The sequence below is a fragment of the Mustelus asterias genome, unplaced genomic scaffold (genome assembly GCF_964213995.1).
Source record: "Mustelus asterias unplaced genomic scaffold, sMusAst1.hap1.1 HAP1_SCAFFOLD_3453, whole genome shotgun sequence".
NCBI classification, from domain to species: domain Eukaryota; kingdom Metazoa; phylum Chordata; class Chondrichthyes; order Carcharhiniformes; family Triakidae; genus Mustelus; species Mustelus asterias.
Genome location: NW_027593398.1, coordinates 12,501 through 33,167, shown reverse-complemented (window position 1 = coordinate 33,167; position 20,667 = coordinate 12,501). Strand labels below are relative to the sequence as shown.

At 51.4% G+C, this 20,667-nt stretch overlaps 1 protein-coding gene across 1 annotated transcript in view; it reads left to right on the top strand.

The window, feature by feature from the left end:
* Positions 1-923: 923 nt before the first annotated feature.
* LOC144490577 (helicase SRCAP-like) overlaps positions 924-20,667 on the top strand; it is a gene marked incomplete at both ends in the record, with an annotated part of 26,931 nt that continues 7,187 nt past the window's right edge. Inside the window, 8 exons of the mRNA XM_078208290.1 lie at positions 924-1,005; positions 2,045-2,134; positions 2,242-2,397; positions 4,300-4,544; positions 10,631-10,808; positions 13,187-13,323; positions 15,474-15,643; positions 19,280-19,472. Coding sequence (XP_078064416.1) covers positions 924-1,005; positions 2,045-2,134; positions 2,242-2,397; positions 4,300-4,544; positions 10,631-10,808; positions 13,187-13,323; positions 15,474-15,643; positions 19,280-19,472 — 1,251 coding nt within the window. The remainder of the gene's footprint in view (positions 1,006-2,044; positions 2,135-2,241; positions 2,398-4,299; positions 4,545-10,630; positions 10,809-13,186; positions 13,324-15,473; positions 15,644-19,279; positions 19,473-20,667) is intronic.

Below are 20,667 nucleotides of genomic sequence, written 5' to 3'. Positions count from 1 at the left end.
CGCCGCACTGTGGGAGGGTCAGTGCTGCGGGAGCGCCGCACTCTGGGAGGGTCAGTGCTGAGGGAGCGCCGCACTGTGGGAGGGTCAGTGCTGAGGGAGCGCCGCACTGTGGGAGGGTCAGTGCTGAGGGAGTGCCGCACTGTGGGAGGGTCAGTGCTGAGGGAGCGCCGCACTGTGGGAGGGTCGGTGCTGAGGGAGCGCCGCACTCTGGGAGGGTCAGTGCTGCGGGAGCGCCGCACTCTGGGAGGGTCAGTGCTGAGGGAGCGCCGCACTGTGGGAGGGTCAGTGCTGAGGGAGCGCCGCACTGAGGGAGGGTCAGTGCTGAGGGAGTGCCGCACTGTGGGAGGGTCAGTGCTGAGGGAGCGCCGCACTGTGGGAGGGTCGGTGTTGAGGGAGCGCCGCACTGTGGGAGGGTCAGTGCTGAGGGAGCGTCGCACTGTGGGAGGGTCGGTGCTGAGGGAGCGCCGCACTGTGGGAGGGTCGGTGCTGAGGGAGCGCTGCACTGTGGGAGGGTCAGTGCTGAGGGAGCGCCGCACTGTGGGAGGGTCAGTGCTGAGGGAGCGCCGCACTGTGGGAGGGTCGGTGCTGAGGGAGCGCTGCACTGTGGGAGGGTCAGTGCTGAGGGAGCGCCGCACTGTGGGAGGGTCAGTGCTGAGGGAGCGCCGCACTGTGGGAGGGTCGGTGCTGAGGGAGCGCCGCACTGTGGGAGGGTCAGTGCTGAGGGAGCGCTGCACTGTGGGAGGGTCAGTGCTGAGGGAGCGCCGCACTGTGGGAGGGTCGGTGCTGAGGGAGCGCCGCACTGTGGGAGGGTCAGTGCTGAGGGAGCGCCGCACTGTGGGAGGGTCAGTGCTGAGGGAGCGCTGCACTGTCAGGTTAAATTCAGCCAAAGTGAAGGAATTTCTCTTCCCCTTTGAATCCGACAGAACGCACACCGACTACCGAGGATCAGCAAGGATCAGCGGGAGGAGCCGGAGGACGAGGAGTTCACAGCGGATGAGGAAGAAGGTAGAGAATTATGGACTAGAATCTAATTGAGGGGTTCAGGGTGGTTTATATATAGAATAACAGATACCCGGGAGTGAGTTACAGACTGGAATCTAATCGAGGGGTTCGGGATGGTTTATATATAGAATAACAGATACCCGGGAGTGAGTTACAGACTGGAATCTAATCGAGGGGTTCGGGGTGGTTTATATATAGAATAACAGATACCCGGGAGTGAGTTACAGACTGGAATCTAATCGAGGGGTTCAGGGTGGTTTATATATCGAATAACAGATAACCGGGAGTGAGTTACAGACTGGAATCCAATCGAGGGGTCCGGGGTGGTTTATATATAGAATAACAGATACCCGGGAGTGAGTTACAGACTGGAATCTAATCGAGGGGTCGGGGTGGTTTATATACAGAATAACAGATACCCAGGAGTGAGTTACAGATTGGAATCTAATCGAGGTGTTAGGGATGGTTTATATATAGAATAACAGATACCCGGGAGTGAGTTACAGACTGGAATCTAATCGAGGGGCTCAGGGTGGTTTATATATAGAACAACAGATTCCCGGGAGTGAGTTACAGACCGGGATCTAATCGAGGGGTTCGGGGTGGTTTATATATAGAATAACAGATACCCGGGAGTGAGTGACAGACTGGAATCTAATCGAGGGGTTCGGGGTGGTTTATATATAGAATAACAGATACCCGGGAGTGAGTTACAGACTGGAATCTAATCGAAGTGTTCGGGGTGGTTTATATATAGAATAACAGATACCCGGGAGTGAGTTACAGACTGGAATCTAATCGAGGGGTTCGGAGTGGTTTATATATAGAATAACAGCTCCCCGGGAGTGAGTTACAGACTGGAATCCAATCGAGGGGTTCGGGGTGGTTTATATATAGAATAACAGCTCCCCGGGAGTGAGTTACAGACTGGAATCTCATCGAAGGGTTCGGGGTGGTTTATATATAGAATAACAGATACCTGGGAGTGAGTTACAGACTGGAATCTCTCGGGTTCTCTGTCACTGACTGTGTGTTTGTGCAGCTGAGGATGAGGAGGAGACGATCGATGCGGAGGAGGCTTTGGAGGGTGAGGTCGACCACAGGGCCGAGCTTGATGACCTCGCCAAAGAAAGTAAGCGGTGATTTTTCCGCGGTTGTTGTAATCTTTATGCCCCCCATGCTCCATGCGCCAGCTTTAACGGATGGCTGTTGTTCTCCCCTCCTGTCTGTCTCGTGCAGGCGAGGTTCCGGTGGAGGACTTGCTGAAGAGGTACAGCGCGGCCTATTCCGATTCCTTCGAGACCCCGGAGTCCGACGCCGAGGACAGTTCCGACACGGAAGAGGAGGATGATGATGAGACCAGCACCGAGGATGAGGAAAGCACTACTTCGACAGGTTAGGAAATCTCTCCCCATATCCCAGTATCAATCCCCAAACTAATCCCACTGCCCCGCTCTCTCCCCATAGCCCTGTATCAATCCCCAAACTAATCCCACTGTCCCGCTCTCTCCCCATTGCCCTGTATCAATCCCCAAACTAATCCCACTGCCCCGCTCTCTCCCCATAGCCCTGTATCAATCCCCAAACTAATCCCACTGCCCCGCTCCCTCCCCATAGCCCTGTATCAATCCCCAAACTAATCCCACTGCCCCGCTCCCTCCTCATAGCCCTGTATCAATCCCCAAACTAATCCCACTGCCCCGCGCTCTCCCCATAGCCCTGTATCAATCCCCAAACTAATCCCACTGCCCCGCTCCCTCCTCATAGCCCTGTATCAATCCCCAAACTAATCCCACTGCCCCGCTCCCTCCTCATAGCTCTGTATCAATCCCCAAACTAATCCCACTGCCCCGCTCTCTCCCCATAGCCCTGTATCAATCCCCAAACTAACCCCACTGCCCCGCTCTCTCCCCATAGCCCTGTATCAATCCCCAAACTAACCCCACTGCCCCGCACTCTCCCCATAGCCCTGTATCAATCCCCAAACTAATCCCACTGCCCCGGTCTCTCCCCATAGCCCTGTATCAATCCCCAAACTAATCCCACTGCCCTGTTCTCTCCCCATAGCCCTGTATCAATCCCCAAACTAATCACACTGCCCCGCTCTCTCCCCATAGCCTTGTATCAATCCCAAACTAATCCCACTGCCCCGCTCTCTACCCATAGCCCTGTATCAATCCCCAAACTAATCCCACTGACCCGCTCTCTCCCCATAGCCCTGTATCAATCCCCAAACTAATCCCACTGCCCCGTTCTCTCCCCATAGCCCTGTATCAATCCCCAAACTAATCCCACTGCCCCGCTCTCTCCCCATAGCCCTGTATCAATCCCCAAACTAATCCCACTGCCCCGCTCTCTACCCATAGCCCTGTATCAATCCCCAAACTAATCCCACTGACCCGCTCTCTCCCCACAGCCCTGTATCAATCCCCAAACTAATCCCACTGCCCCGTTCTCTCCCCATAGCCCTGTATCAATCCCCAAACTAATCCCACTGCCCCGCTCTCTCCCCATAGCCCTGTATCAATCCCCAAACTAATCCCACTGCCCCGCTCTCCCCCCATAGCCCTGTATCAATCCCCAAACTAATCCCACTGCCCCGCTCTCTCCCCATAGCCCTGTATCAATCCCCAAACTAATCTCACTGCCCTGCTCCCTCCCCATAGCCCTGTATCAATCCCCAAACTAATCCCACTGCCCCGCTCTCTCCCCATAGCCCTGTATCAATCCCCAAACTAATCCCACTGTCCCGCTCTCTCCCCATAGCCCTGTATCAATCCCCAAACTAATCCCACTGCCCCGCTCTCCCCTCATAGCCCTGTATCAATCCCCAAACTAATCCCACTGCCCCGCTCTCTCCCCATAGGCCTGTATCAATCCCAAACTAATCCCACTGCCCCGCTCTCTCCCCATAGCCCTGTATCAATCCCCAAACTAATCCCACTGCCCCGTTCTCTCCCCATTGCCCTGTATCAATCCCCAAACTAATCCCACTGCCCCGCTCTCCCCCCATAGCCCTGTATCAATCCCCAAACTAATCCCACTGCCCCGCTCTCTCCCCATAGCCCTGTATCAATCCCCAAACTAATCCCACTGCCCCGTTCTCTCCCCATTGCCCTGTATCAATCCCCAAACTAATCCCACTGCCCCGCTCTCCCCCCATAGCCCTGTATCAATCCCCAAACTAATCCCACTGCCCCGTTCTCTCCCCATTGCCCAGTATCAATGCCCGATCTGGCTCTGGGGCCTACTTGTTCTGTGTGCGGTCCACCCATTTGCTTTATTCCTCTTGATCAGATTCCGAGGACTCGTCTGCATCGGATGAGGACGAAGATGAGGAGGAGGATGAGGAGGAGGAGGAGGATGACAGCACCCAGGAGGATATTGGGGTGGAGTACTTGATCCAGGGCGAGGCGGATGAAGGCGGGCTCAGCCAGGAGCTGGCTCCGGCCGACGCCAAGGGGCCCAAGAAGGAGATAACGGACATTGCGGCGGCTGCAGAGAGCCTCCAGCCCAAGGGCTACACCTTGGCCACCACTCAGGTACCCGAGCAGCGGGTCAGTCTGTAACTCACCCCCGGGTATCTGTTATTCTATATATAAACCACCCCGAACCCCTCGATTAGATTCCAGTCTGTAACTCACTCCCGGGTATCTGTTATTCTATATATAAACCACTCCGAACCCCTCGATTAGATTCCAGTCTGTAACTCACTCCCGGGTATCTGTTATTCTATATATAAACCACACCGAACCCCTCGATTAGATTCCAGTCTGTAACTCACTCCCGGGTATCTGTTATTCTATATATAAACCATCCCCGAACCCCTCGATTAGATTCCAGTCTGTAACTCACTCCCGGGTATCTGTTATTCTATATATAAACCACCCCGAACCCCTCGATTAGATTCCAGTCTGTAACTCACTCCCGGGTATCTGTTATTCTATATATAAACCACCCCGAACCCCTCGATTAGATTCCAGTCTGTAACTCACTCCCGGGTATCTGTTATTCTTTATATAAACGATCCCGAACCCCTCGATTAGATTCCAGTCCGTAACTCACTCCCAGGTATCTGTTCTATATATAAACCATCCCGAACCCCTCGATTAGATTCCAGTCTGTAACTCACTCCCGGGTATCTGTTATTCTATATATAAACCACCGCGAACCCCTCGATTAGATTCCAGTCTGTAACTCACTCCCGGGTATCTGTAATTCTATATATAAACCACCCCGAACACCTCGATTAGATTCCAGTCTGTAACTCACTCCCGGGTATCCGTTATTCTATATATAAACCACCCCGAACACCTCGATTAGATTCCAGTCTGTAACTCACTCCCAGGTATCTGTTATTCTATATATAAACCACCCCGAACCCCTCGATTAGATTCCAGTCTGTAACTCACTCCCAGGTATCTGTTCTATATATAAACCACCCCGAACCCCTCGATTAGATTCCAGTCTGTAACTCACACCCGGGTATCTGTTATTCTATATATAAACCATCCCGAACTCCTCGATTAGATTCCAGTCTGTAACTCACACCCGGGTATCTGTTATTCTATATATAAACCACCCCGAACCCCTCGATTAGATTCCAGTCTGTAACTCACTCCCGGGTATCTGTTATTCTATATATAAACCACCCCGAACCCCTCGATTAGATTCCAGTCTGTAACTCACTCCCAGGTATCTGTTATTCTATATATAAACCACCCCGAACCCCTCGATTAGATTCCAGTCTGTAACTCACTCCCGGGTATCTGTTATTCTATATATAAACCACTCCGAACCCCTCGATTAGATTCCAGTCTGTAACTCACTCCCGGGTATCTGTTATTCTATATATAAACCACACCGAACCCCTCGATTAGATTCCAGTCTGTAACTCACTCCCGGGTATCTGTTATTCTATATATAAACCATCCCCGAACCCCTCGATTAGATTCCAGTCTGTTACTCACTCCCGGGTATCTGTTATTCTATATATAAACCACCCCGAACCCCTCCATTAGATTCCAGTCTGTAACTCACTCCCGGGTATCTGTTATTCTATATATAAACCACCCCGAACCCCTCGATTAGATTCCAGTCTGTCACTCACTCCCGGGTATCTGTTATTCTTTATATAAACGATCCCGAACCCCTCTATTAGATTCCAGTCTGTAACTCACTCCCAGGTATCTGTTCTATATATAAACCATCCCGAACCCCTCGATTAGATTCCAGTCTGTAACTCACTCCCGGGTATCTGTTATTCTATATATAAACCACCCCGAACCCCTTGATTAGATTCCAGTCTGTAACTCACTCCCGGGTATCTGTAATTCTATATATAAACCACCCCGAACACCTCGATTAGATTCCAGTCTGTAACTCACTCCCGGGTATCCGTTATTCTATATATAAACCATCCCCGAACACCTCGATTAGATTCCAGTCTGTAACTCACTCCCGGGTGTCTGTTATTCTATATATAAACCACCCCGAACCCCTCGATTAGATTCCAGTCTGTAACTCACTCCTGGGTATCTGTTATTCTATATATAAACCACCCCGAGCCCCTTGATTAGATTCCAGTCTGTAACTTGCTCCCAGGTATCTGTTGTTCTATATATAAACCACGCTGGACCCCTCGATTAGATTCCAGTCTGTAACTCACTCCCGGGTATCTGTTATTGTATATATAAACCACCCCGAACCCCTCGATTAGATTCCAGTCTGTAACTCACTCCCAGGTATCTGTTATTCTATATATAAACTACCCCGAACCCCTCGATGAGATTCCAGTCTGTAACTCACTCCCGGGTATCTGTTATTCTGTATATAAACCACCCCGAACCCCTCGATTAGATTCCAGTCTGTAACTCACTCCCGGGTATCTGTTATTCTGTATATAAACCACCCCGAACCCCTCGCTTAGATTCCAGTCTGTAACTCACTCCCAGGTATCTGTTCTATATATAAACCACCCTGAACACCTCGATTAGATTCCAGTCTGTAAGTCACTCCCGGGTATCTGTTATTCCATATATAAACCACCCCGAACCCCTCGATTAGATTCCAGTCTGTAACTCACTCCCGGGCATCTGTTATTCTATATATAAACCACCCCGAACCCCTCGATTAGATTCCAGTCTGTAACTCACTCCCGGGTATCTGTTATTCTATATATAAACCACCCCGAACCCCTCTATTAGATTCCAGTCTGTAACTCACTCCCAGGTATCTGTTATTCTATATATAAAACCACCCCGAACCCCTCGATTCGATTCCAGTCTGTAACTCACTCCCGGATATCTATTATTCTATATGTAAACCACCCCGAACCCCTCGATTTGATTCCAGTCTGTAACTCACTCCCGGGTATCTGTTCTATATATAAACCACCCCGAACCCCTCGATTAGATTCCAGTCTGTACCTCACACCCGGGTATCTGTTATTCTATATATAAACCATCCCGAACTCCTCGATTAGATTCCAGTCTGTAACTCACTCCCGGGTATCTGTTATTCTATATATCAACCACCCCGAACCCCTCGATTAGATTCCAATCTGTAACTCACTCCCGGGTATCTGTTATTCTATATATAAACCACCCCGAACCCCTCGATTAGATTCCAGTCTGTAACTCACTCCCGGGTATCTGTTGTTCTATATATAAACCACCCCGAACCCCTCGATTCGATTCCAGTCTGTAACTCACTCCTGGGTATCTGTTATTCTATATATAAACCACCCCGAACCCCTCGAATAGATTCCAGTCTGTAACTCACTCCCGGGTATCTGTTATTCTATATATAAACCACCCCGAACCCCTCGATTAGATTCCAGTCTGTAACTCACTCCCGGGTATCTGTTATTCTATATATAAACCACCCCGAACCCCTTGATTAGATTCCAGTCTGTAACTCGCTCCCGGGTATCTGTTGTTCTATATATAAACCACCCCGAACCCCTTGATTAGATTCCAGTCTGTAACTCACTCCCGGGTATCTGTTATTCTAAATATAAACCACCCCGAACCCCTTGATTAGATTCCAGTCTGTAACTCACTCCCGGGTATCTGTTATTCTATATATAAACCACCCCGAACCCCTTGATTAGATTCCAGTCTGTAACTCGCTCCCGGGTATCTGTTATTCTATATATAAACCACCCCGAACCCCTTGATTAGATTCCAGTCTGTAACTCACTCCCGGGTATCTGTTATTCTATATATAAACCACCCCGAACCCCTCGATTAGATTCCAGTCTGTAACTCACTCCCGGGTATCTGTTATTCTATATATAAACCACCCCGAACCCCTCGATTAGATTCCAGTCTGTAACTCACTCCCGGGTATCTGTTATTCTATATATAAACCACCCCGAACCTCTCGATTAGATTCCAGTCTGTAACTCGCTCCCGAGTATTTGCTGGAGATATAAATCATCCAAGTTTCTCATTTTGCGTCCTCCGGATACACACCAGAGTGCCAAATTTCCAAGGATCGCAAGCATCCATCCTGCGGCAGGGAAGCACGTTGAGACTTGATTGGGACCCCAGTTGAGTTGACCCGCCGAGCAGTCGGCAGATGTTCTGTCTGCAATGCGCGTATCTTTCAAACCTTGGCGTTCTGGCCCCAGGTGGACTGGGAACGAATGGGTTGGGTTGGGGCGGCACGGTTGTATGGCGGGTTAGCGCTGCTCGATGGCGGCGCCAGGCTCGATTTCCGGCTCTGCGTGGGTCTCCTCCGGGTGCTCCGGTTTCCTCCCACAGTCCAAAGATGTGCAGGTTAGATGGATTGGCCAGGTTAAAAATTGCCCCTTAGCGTCTAAGGATGTGCAGGTTGCATGGATTGGCCATAGTAGATTGCCACTTCGTGTCAGGGGGACGAGCCAGGATAAATTCATTGGTTTATGGGGATAGGACCTGGGTCGGGGTTATGGTTGGTGTAGACTCGATGGTCGAATGGCCTCCTGCCGGATTCTGAGGTACCGTGGCACAAAAGCCAGAAGGGATGGCCGTGATGCGGGGAGTGATGGGGCTTGGACGGTGGTGGTGAGGAGGGATCGCGGAGTGGAAACAAAGTGAGATGGGCAGGAATGCAGGTTGGGAAGGGGTAGCATGCAGTCACGGGAGGGAGAGCGAGAGCGGGTGGTGGCAGAGTTCCTTGGGTCGGAGCATGGTGCCAGTCAGGTGTGACACTGGGTGAAGAATCACCTTGCCGTGACATGGCAGCGGGAGTGGAGTGACATTTTCAGCCTGCTCTCCATGCAAAGGATGAAATATTCCCTCCCTCAACGATATATGGCACGGTGGCACAGTGGGGTGGCACAGTGGGTTAGCACTGCTGCCTCACAGCGCCAGGGACCCGGGTTCAATTCCCGGCTCGGGTCACTGTCTGTGCGGAGTCTGCACGTTCTCCCCATGTCTGTGTGGGTTTCCTCCGGGTGCTCCGGTTTCCTCCCACAGTCCAAAGACCTGTCGGTTCGGTGGATCGGCCATGCTAAATTGCCCCTTCGTGTCCAAAGATGTGCGCGTCAGGTGGATTGGCCATGCTAAATTGTCCCTTCGTGTCCAAAGATGTGCGCGTTCGGTGGATTGGCCGTGCTAAATTGTCCCTTAGTGTCCAAAGATGTGCGGGTTAGGTGGATTGGCCATGCTAAATTGTCCCTTCGTGTCCCGAGATGTGTCGGTTAGGTGGATTGGCCATGCTAAATTGCCCCTTAGTGTCCAAAGATGTGTAGGTTAGGTGGATTGGCCATGCTAAATTGCCCCTTAGTGTCCAAAGATGTGTAGGTTAGGTGGATTGGCCATGCTAAATTGTCCCCTTAGTGTCCAAAGATGTGCAGGTTAGGTAGATTGGCCGTGCTAAATTGTCCCTTAGTGTCCAAAGATGTGCAGGTTAGGTGGATTGGCCGTGCTAAACTGTCCCTTAGTGTTCAAAGCTGTGCAGGTTAGGTGGATTGGCCATGCTAAATTGTCCCTTAGTGTCCAAAGATGTGCAGGTTAGGTGGATTGGCCATGCTAAATTGTCCCTTCGTGTCCTAGGATGCGTCGGTTAGAGCGTTTAGTGGAGTAAATATGTGGGGTTACGGGAATGGGGCCTGGGTGGGATTGTGGTCGGTGCAGTCTCGATGGGCCGAATGGCCTCTTTCTGCACTCTAGATTCTACATTGATGGGTTAGTATTGTAATCTAACAATTGCATAACATCTCTTCCTGATTTCGTGACTCCCAAGTGTATTTCAGGATCTGGCCTTAAATTGTCCTGGTATCCTGATTGGATTTGTTCCCCAATCTTTCACCCCCTTCCCTACAAGATCACCAATCCATTCCACTGTTGTCCGCGTCGTCTTTTGCGGGAGAGCCTGAGAGATAAATGGAGGGTTGATTTATCTTCCGTCCCCAATTCTTGGCTCTTTCCCAACCCCTCCCTATTCACTTATAATTTCCGATAAACTCCATTTTGCTGCTTAGCCCGTCAACGTAAAGGGGCTGGGCTCGCGGCGCGGTTACCCCCGGGCGACGTGAACTTGTCCAACTGGCCACCCCCCTCGGGAGTGGGGCCGCCGCTGCGGGAGTTGTGGTCAGTCTCGTGTACATGTGTCTCTCTCTCTCTCTCTCTCTCGACAGGTCAAGACCCCCGTCCCCCCTCTCCTGCGCGGGACCCTCCGTGAGTACCAGCACATCGGCCTGGACTGGCTGGTCACCATGTACGAGAAGAAGCTGAACGGGATCCTCGCCGACGAGATGGGCCTCGGGAAGACCATACAGACCATCGCTTTGCTGGCCCACTTGGCGATCGAGAAATGTACGTCAGAGTTCTGTTCGCCGGCGCGGCGGTGGGAGGGGCCGTGTGTGGGTGAGGAGTGGCCAGTGTCCGAGAGCGCCCCCTCTGCACTCGCCGGGTAGTGACTGCCGCCCCTCCAGTGAAACCCAGTCCCCAACATGTCGTATTATTCAGCTATTTACTCCTGGCCTTCCAGTTTGTAACAGACACACACACTCTTAATTCTTTTAATCTTCCGTCACACTTCAGCTTGCAGCTCAAACGTAAAAGGCTCTAACTCTACAACAAGCCTTTTGTCCCTCCAAGTCCGTCCCGATCATGATACCCTCACTAAACGTCACAGTAAACCACCTGCCCTCACTCGGTCAGTATCCCTCCCTACCCATCCAGACGCCTCTGAAGTGTGAAAAGTTTTCAAGGTTTATTTATTCGTCACAAGTCAGGCTTACATTAACACTGCAATGAAGTCACTGTGAAATTCCCCGAGTCGCCACACTGTTGGGATCCATGCACCCGAACCAGCGCGTCTTTCCAACTGTGGGAGGGGAACCCACGCAGGCACGGGGAGAACGCGCAGACTCCGCACAGACAGTGACCCCCAAGCCGGGAGTCGAACCCGGGTCCCTGGCGCCGTGATGCAGCAGCGCTAAACCTATTGTGCCACCCCAAATGTTTGCCAGTGTGCCTGGTCTGGTTCCACCGCCTCCTCTGGCAGTGCGTTCCACCACTCCCTGCATGAAAAGCCTCCCCCCGCACACCTCCCTTCAACTTTCACTCACCTTGAACCCATGTCCCCCTCCGTGTCATTGTCACTTCCACCCTGGGGGGGAAAAGGTCTCTGTCTATCCCCCCTGTCTCTGCCCCTCGTTATTTTGTAGACCTCCATCTTTCCAGTGCCGTCTTTTATACCCCTGTTGACACGTCGATATTTCCCACAATCGGACTCCTTCTGGGTTTAGTTTGTGTCGCTGCCCCCGTCTCTGAAACCGCAGACGACAGAAAAAGCACCATCTGTTCAGGAGACCGCACATTTGAGAATTACACAAACACCATAGAGTCGTAGAGGTTTACAGCATGGAAACAGGCCCTTCGGCCCAACTTGTCCATGCCGCCCCTTTTTTAACCCTAAGCTAGTCCCAATTGCCCGCGTTTGGCCCATATCCCTCTATACCCATCGTACCCATGTAACTGTCTAAATGCTTTATAAAAGACAAAGTTGTACCCGCCTCTACTACTACCTCGGGCAGCTCGTTCCAGACACTCACCACCCTCTGTGTGAAAAAACTGCCCCTCTGGACCCTTCTGTATCTCTCCCCTCTCACCTTAAACCTATGCCCTCTAGTTTTAGACTCCCCTACCTTTGGGAAAAGATAGAACCATAGAAAATTACAGCTCAGAAACAGGCCTTTTGGCCCTTCTTGTCTGTGCCGAACCATTTTTTGCCTAGTCCCACTGACCTGCACTTGGACCATATCCCTCCACACCCCTCTCATCCATCAACCCGTCCAAGTTTTTCTTAAATGTTAAAAGTGACCCCGCATTTACCACTTTATCCGGCAGCTCATTCCACACCCCCACCACTCTCTGCGTGAAGAAGCCCCCCCTAATATTCCCTTTAAACTTTTCTCCTTTCACCCTTAACCCATGCCCTCTGGTTTTTTTCTCCCCTAGATATTGACTATCTAGCTGATCTGTGCCCCTCATTATTTTATAGACCTCTATAAGATCACCCCTCAGCCCCCTACGCTCCAGAGAAAAAAGTCCCAGTCTATCCAGCCTCTCCTTATAACTCAAACCATCAAGTCCCGGTAGCATCCTAGTAAATCTTTTCTGCACTCTTTCTAGTTTAATAATATCCTTTCTATAATAGGGTGGCCAGAACTGTGCACAGTATTCCAAGTGTGGCCTCACCAATGTCTTGTACAACTTCAACAAGACGTCCCAACTCCTGTATTCAATGTTCTGACCGATGAAACCAAGCATGCCGAATGCCTTCTTCACCACTCTGTCCACCTGTGACTCCGCTTTCAAGGAGTTATGAACCTGTACCCCCTAGATCTCTTTGTTCTGTAACTCTCCCCAAGTAGGGTGGTGGAGGCAGACACGCTGGCATCGTTTAAGACTTACCTGGATAGTCACATGAGCATTCTGGGAATGGAGGGATACAAACAAATGGTCTAGTTGGACCAATGAGCGGCACAGGCTTGGAGGGCCGAAGGGCCTGTTTCCTGTGCTGTACTGTTCTTTGTTGTTGTTAACTGCGTAAGTCCTGCCCTGGTTCAATCTACCAAAATGCATCATCACCTCGCACTTATCACCAGATTCTTAACATTCTAAACACAACACCCTGGTGAGGTTGGCACTTGACCGGTGGAGTACTGTTTTTCCTTTGTTCCCAGGTAACTGGGGCCCCCACCTCATCATTGTACCCACGAGCGTGATGCTGAACTGGGAGATGGAGTTTAAGCGTTGGTGTCCCTCATTCAAGATCCTCACCTACTACGGGGTCCAAAAGGAACGCAAGATGAAACGCCAGGTACAAGTGCGCGGCGATGGGGAGTGGAGGGAGGGAGGGGCGCAGTCATTCCCTGCGAAGTCAGGAGGACAGAGACCAAATTATGTGTGGGATCCATCCCTTGGGCAACTGTCAACCTTTCTTGCTGGAGGCCTCTTCCTGCAAGAGACGGTAAGGTCTTGCTAACCAGGGGGTTTTCACAGCAACTTCATTGCCGTGTTAATGTAAGCCCACTTATAAACAAACTTCCAACTCTTTTCAGGCTAAGGAGCACACAAGTCGAGTTTATGGGGGATTGTAAGTGAATAGAGATGGATCCCACCCATCCTTTTGGTTAGTGAGACAGTATCATCTCTTGCAGCGTGGCTGACCCCCACAAAAGAATTTTGTTGGCCTCTTAGTGGTTTTTGGTACATTGAGGGCGGCACAGCGGGTTATCACTGCTGCCTCACAGCGCCAGGGACCCAGATTCAATTCCCGGCTGAGGTGACTGTGTGCAGTCTGCACCTTCTCCCCGTGTCTGCGTGGGTTTCCTCCGGGTGCTCCGGTTTCCTCCCACAGTCCGAAAGACGTGCTGGCTCGGTGCTAAATTCTTTTTTATTTAAGTTTATTTATTAGTCACAAGTAAGGCTGACATTAACACTGTATTGAAGTTACTGTTAAAGTCCCCTAGTCGCCACATCCCGGCGCCTGTTCAGGTTAGTGGACCATTTTCGGATTGGAGGCAGGTTGCTAGCGGAGTGCCACAGGGATCAGTGCTTGGTCCTCTGCTCTTGGTGATTTTTATTAATGACCGAGAGGAGGGGGCTGAAGGGTGGATCAGTAAATTTGCTGATGACACCAAGATTGGTGGAGTAGTGGATGAGGTGGAGGGGTGTTGTAGGCTGCAAAGAGACATAGATAGGATGCAAAGCTGGGCTGAAAAATGGCAACCCTGATAAATGTGAGGTGATTCATTTTGGTAGGACTAAATTAAATGTGGATTACAGGGTCAAAGGTAGGGTTCTGAAGACTGTGGAGGAACAGAGAGATCTTGGGGTCCATATCCACAGATCTCTAAAGGTTGCCACTCAAGTGGATAGAGCTGTGAAGAAGGCCGATAGTGTGTTAGCTTTTATTAACAGGGGGTTGGAGTTTAAGAGCCGTGGGGTTATGCTGCAACTGTACAGGACCTTGGTGAGACCACATTTGGAATATTGTGTGCAGTTCTGGTCACCTCACTATAAGAAGGATGTGGAAGCGCTGGAAAGAGTGCAGAGGAGATTTACCAGGACGCTGCCTGGTTTGGAGGGTAGGTCTTATGAGGAAAGGTTGAGGGAGCTCGGGCTGTTCTCTCTGGAGCGGAGGAGTCTGAGAGGAGACTTAATAGAGGTTTATAAAATGATGAAGGGGATAGATAGAGTGAACGTTCAAAGACTATTTCCTCGGGTGGATGGAGCTATTACAAGGGGGCATAACTATAGGGTTTGTGGTGGGAGATACAGGAAGGATATCAGAGGTAGGTTCTTTATGCAGAGAGTGGTTGGGGTGTGGAATGGACTGCCTGCAGTGATAGTGGAGTCAGACACTTTAGGAACATTGAAGCGGTTATTGGATAGGCACATGGAGCACACCAGGATGATAGGGAGTGGGATAGCTTGATCTTGGTTTCAGATAAAGCTCGGCACAACATCGTGGGCCGAATGGCCTGTTCTGTGCTGTACTGTTCTATGTTCTAACCAGCACTACTTCCGGACTGTGGGAGGAAACCGGAGCACCCGGACGCAATCCACGCAGACACGGGGAGAACGTGCAGACTCCACACAGACAGTGACCCGAGCCGGGAATCGAACCCGGGTCCCTGTGAGGCAGCAGTGCTGACCCGCTGTGCTACCAGTTCTCCCTCCGTGTAACCCGAGCAGGCGCCAGAGTGTGGCGACTGAGGGATTTTCGCTGTAACTTCATTGCAGTGTTAATGTAAGCCTTCTTGTGACACCAATATAATAAACTCCAAACTATCGTCAGGCTAAGGAGTGCGCAAGTGGAGTTTATGGGGATTGTAAGTGAATAGAGATGAGTCCCACCCATCCTTGGGTTGGTGAGACACTCCTCGAAGGGGTGACCCAGGGGGAGGGTACAGGGTGGGCGGCACGTGTGTTTTCACGGTGTTCTGGATTGTCGCCTGCACACAGGGTTGGACGAAGCCGAACGCCTTCCATGTCTGCATCACGTCCTACAAGCTGGTTCTCCAGGACCACCAGGCTTTCCGCCGCAAGAACTGGAAATACATGATTCTGGATGAGGCCCAGAACATCAAAAACTTCAAATCGCAACGCTGGCAGTCACTGCTGAACTTCAACAGGTCTGTATCCGTCACGGTCCACAGGCTGAACTCTCACTCCCTTCCCTTCTCTTCTCACTCCCATCCCCCCCCCGCCGACCTGTCTCCCCCATACCCCGTGCTGTACCTGTCCTGGGAGTGTTTGATGGGGACAGTGTCGAGGGAGCTTTACTCTGTATCTAACCCCGTGCTGTACCTGTCCTGGGAGTGTTTGATGGGGGACAGCGTAGAGGGAGCTTTACTCTGTATCTAACCCCATGCTGTACCTGTCCTGGGAGTGTTTGATGGGGACAGTGTAGACGGACCTTTACTCTGTATCTAACCCAGTGCTGTACCTGTCCTGTGAGTATTTGATGGGGACAGTGTAGAGGGAGCTTTACTCTGTATCTAACCCCGTGCTATCCCTGTCCTGGGAGTGTTTGATGGGGACAGTGTAGACGGACCTTTACTCTGTATCTAACCCCGTGCTGTATCTGTCCTGGGAGTGTTTGATGGGGGACAGTGCAGAGGGAGCTTTATTCTATAACCCCGTGCTGTACCTGTCCTGGGAGTGTTTGATGGGGGACAGTGTAGAGGGAGCTTTACTCTGTATCTAACCCCGTGCTGTACCTGTCCTGGGAGTGTTTGATGGGGACAGTGTAGAGGGAGCATTACTCTGTATCTAACCCCGTGCTGTACCTGTCCTGGGAGTGTTTGATGGGGACAGTGCAGAGGGAGCTTTACTCTGTATCTAACCCCGTGCTGTACCTGTCCTGGGAGTGTTTGATGGGGACAGTGTAGAGGGAGCTTTGCTCTGTATCTAACCCCGTGCTGTACCTGTCCTGGGAGTGTTTGATGGGGACAGTGTAGAGGGAGCTTTACTCTGTATCTAACCCCGTGCTGTACCTGTCCTGGGAGTGTTTGATGGGGACAGTGTAGAGGGAGCTTTACTCTGTATCTAACCCCGTGCTGTACCTGTCCTGGGAGTATTTGATGGAGACAGTGTAGAGGGAGCTTTACTCTGTATCTAACCCCGTGCTGTACCTGTCCTGGGAGTGTTTGATGGAGACAGTGTAGAGGGAGCTTTACTCTGTATCTAACCCCGTGCTGTACCTGTCCTGGGAGTGTTTGATGGAGACAGTGTAGAGGGAGCTTTACTCTGTATCTAACCCCGTGCTGTACCTGTCCTGGGAGTGTTTGATGGAGACAGTGTAGAGGGAGCTTTACTCTGTATCTAACCCCGTGCTGTACCTGTCCTGGGAGTGTTTGATGGAGACAGTGTAGAGGGAGCTTTACTCTGTATCTAACCCCGTACTGGACCTGTCCTGGGAGTGTTTGATGGGGACAGTGTAGAGGGAGCTTTACTCTGTATCTAACCCCGTGCTGTACCTGTCCTGGGAGTGTTTGATGGGGACAGTGTAGAGGGAGCTTTACTCTGTATCTAACCCCGTGCTGTACCTGTCCTGGGAGTGTTTGATGGGGACAGTGTAGAGGGAGCTTTACTCTGTATCTAACCCCGTGCTGTACCTGTCCTGGGAGTGTTTGATGGAGACAGTGTAGAGGGAGCTTTACTCTGTATCTAACCCCGTGCTGTACCTGTCCTGGGAGTGTTTGATGGAGACAGTGTAGAGGGAGCTTTACTCTGTATCTCACCCCGTACTGTACCTGTCCTGGGAGTGTTTGATGGGGACAGTGTAGAGGGAGCTTTACTCTGTGTCTAACCCCGTGCTGTACCTGTCCTGGGAGTATTTGATGGAGACAGTGTAGAGGGAGCTTTACTCTGTATCTAACCCCGTGCTGTCCCTGTCCTGGGAGTGTTTGATGGGGACAGTGTAGACGGACCTTTACTCTGTATCTAACCCCGTGCTGTATCTGTCCTGGGAGTGTTTGATGGGGGACAGTGTAGAGGGAGCTTTATTCTATAACCCCGTGCTGTACCTGTCCTGGGAGTGTTTGATGGGGACAGTGTAGAGGGAGCTTTACTCTGTATCTAACCCCGTGCTGTACCTGTCCTGGGAGTGTTTGATGGGGACAGTGCAGAGGGAGCTTTACTCTGTATCTAACCCCGTGCTGTACCTGTCCTGGGAGTGTTTGATGGGGACAGTGTCGAGGGAGCTTTACTCTGTATCTAACCCCATGCTGTACCTGTCCTGGGAGTGTTTGATGGGGACAGTGTAAAGGGAGCTTTACTCTGTATCTAACCCCGTGCTGTACCTGTCCCGGGAGTGTTTGATGGGGACAGTGTAGAGGGTGCTTTACTCTGTATCTAACCCCGTGCTGTACCTGTCCTGGGAGTGTTTGATGGAGACAGTGTAGAGGGAGCTTTACTCTGTATCTAACCCCGTGCTGTACCTGTCCTGGGAGTGTTTGATGGAGACAGTGTAGAGGGAGCTTTACTCTGTATCTAACCCCGTACTGTACCTGTCCTGGGAGTGTTTGATGGGGACACTGTAGAGGGAGCTTTACTCTGTATCTAACCCCGTGCTGTACCTGTCCTGGGAGTGTTTGATGGGGGACAGTGCAGAGGGAGCTTTATTCTATAACCCCGTGCTGTACCTGTCCTGGGAGTGTTTGATGGGGGACAGTGTAGAGGGAGCTTTACTCTGTATCTAACCCCGTGCTGTACCTGTCCTGGGAGTGTTTGATGGGGACAGTGTAGAGGGAGCTTTACTCTGTATCTAACCCCGTGCTGTACCTGTCCTGGGAGTGTTTGATGGGGACAGTGTAGAGGGAGCTTTACTCTGTATCTAACCCCGTGCTGTACCTGTCCTGGGAGTGTTTGATGGAGACAGTGTAGAGGGGGCTTTACTCTGTATCTAACCCCGTGCTGTACCTGTCCTGGGAGTGTTTGATGGAGACAGTGTAGAGGGAGCTTTACTCTGTATCTAACCCCGTGCTGTACCTGTCCTGGGAGTGTTTGATGGAGACAGTGTAGAGGGAGCTTTACTCTGTATCTAACCCCGTGCTGTACCTGTCCTGGGAGTGTTTGATGGAGACAGTGTAGAGGGAGCTTTACTCTGTATCTAACCCCGTGCTGTACCTGTCCTGGGAGTGTTTGATGGAGACAGTGTAGAGGGAGCTTTACTCTGTATCTAACCCCGTGCTGTACCTGTCCTGGGAGTGTTTGATGGGGACAGTGTAGAGGGAGCTTTACTCTGTGTCTAACCCCGTGCTGTACCTGTCCTGGGAGTGTTTGATGGGGACAGTGTAGAGGGAGCTTTACTCTGTATCTAACCCCGTGCTGTACCTGTCCTGGGAGTGTTTGATGGAGACAGTGTAGAGGGAGCTTTACTCTGTATCTAACCCCGTGCTGTACCTGTCCTGGGAGTGTTTGATGGGGACAGTGTAGAGGGAGCTTTACTCTGTGTCTAACCCCGTGCTGTACCTGTCCTGGGAGTGTTTGATGGGGACAGTGTAGAGGGAGCTTTACTCTGTATCGAACCCCGTGCTGTACCTGTCCTGGGAGTGTTTGATGGGGGACAGTGTAGAGGGAGCTTTACTCTGTATCTAACCCCGTGCTGTACCTGTCCTGGGAGTGTTTGATGGGGGACAGTGGAGAGGGAGCTTTACTCTGTATCTAACCCCGTGCTGTACCTGTCCTGGGAGTGTTTGATGGGGGACAGTGGAGAGGGAGCTTTACTCTGTATCTAACCCCGTGCTGTTGTATTGTGTTTCCAGTCAGCGCCGTCTCCTGCTCACTGGGACCCCTTTGCAGAACAGCCTGATGGAGCTCTGGTCTCTGATGCACTTCCTTATGCCGCATGTCTTCCAGTCCCACCGGGAGTTCAAGGAGTGGTTCTCCAACCCGCTAACAGGAATGATCGAGGGCAGCCAGGAGTACAACGAGAACCTCATCAAGCGGCTGCACAAGGTAGCAATCTGTCTTTTCCCCCCGCGCTGCCCCCGCCCCGCGCTGCCCCCGCCCCGCGCTGCCCCCGCCCCGCGCTGCCCCCGCCCCGCGCTGCCCCCGCCCCGCGCTGCCCCCGCCCCGCGCTGGCAGGAGATGCAATTGCTGGGCCTCTAACAGAAATCTTTGTCTCTTCACTGGACACAGGTGAGGTCCCAGAGGATTGGAGGATAGCGAATGTGGTCCCGTTATTTAAGAAGGGTAGCAGGGATAACCCGGGTAATTATAGGCCAGTGAGCTTGACGTCCGTGGTAGGGAAGTTGTTGGAGAAGATTCTTCGGGATAGGATATAAGCGCATTTAGAACGGAATAATCTCATTAGTGACAGACAGCATGGTTTTGTACGAGGGAGGTCATGCCTCACACATTTGATTTGAGTTTTTTGAGGAGGTGACAAAAACGATTGACGAGGGAAGGGCCGTGGATGTCGTCTATATGGATTTTAGTAAAGCGTTTGACAAGGTCTCTCATGGCAGGCTGGTGCAAAAGGTTAAATCTCACGGGATAAAAGGTGAGCTAGCTAGATGGGTGGAGAACTGGCTTAGCCATTGAAGGCATAGAAATCATAGAAACCCTACAGTGCAGAAGGAGGCCATTCGGCCCATCGAGTCTGCACCGACCACAATCCCACCCAGGCCCTACGCCCATATCCCTACATATTTACCCGCTAATCCCTCTAACCTACACATCTCAGGACACTAAGGGGCAATTTTAGCATGGCCAATCAACCTAACCCGCACATCTTTGGACTGTGGGAGGAAACCGGAGCACCCGGAGGAAACCCACGCAGACACGAGGAGAATGTGCAAACTCCACACAGGCAGTGACCCGAGCCGGGAATCAAACCCAGGTCCCTGGAGCTGTGAAGCAGCAGTGCTAACCACTGTGCTACCGTGCCGACAGAGGGTAACAGTGGAGGGGTCTTTTTCCGGTTGGAGGTCTGTGACTAGTGGTGTTCCGCAGGGCTCTGTACTGGGACCTCTGCTGTTTGTGATATATATAAATGATTTGGAGGAAGATGTAGCTGGTGTGATCAGCAAGTTTGCGGACGACACGAAGATTGCTGGAGTTGCGGATAGTGATGAACATTGTCAGAGAATGCAGCAGGATATAGATAGGCTGGAACATTGGGCAGAGAAATGGCAGCTGGAATTTAATC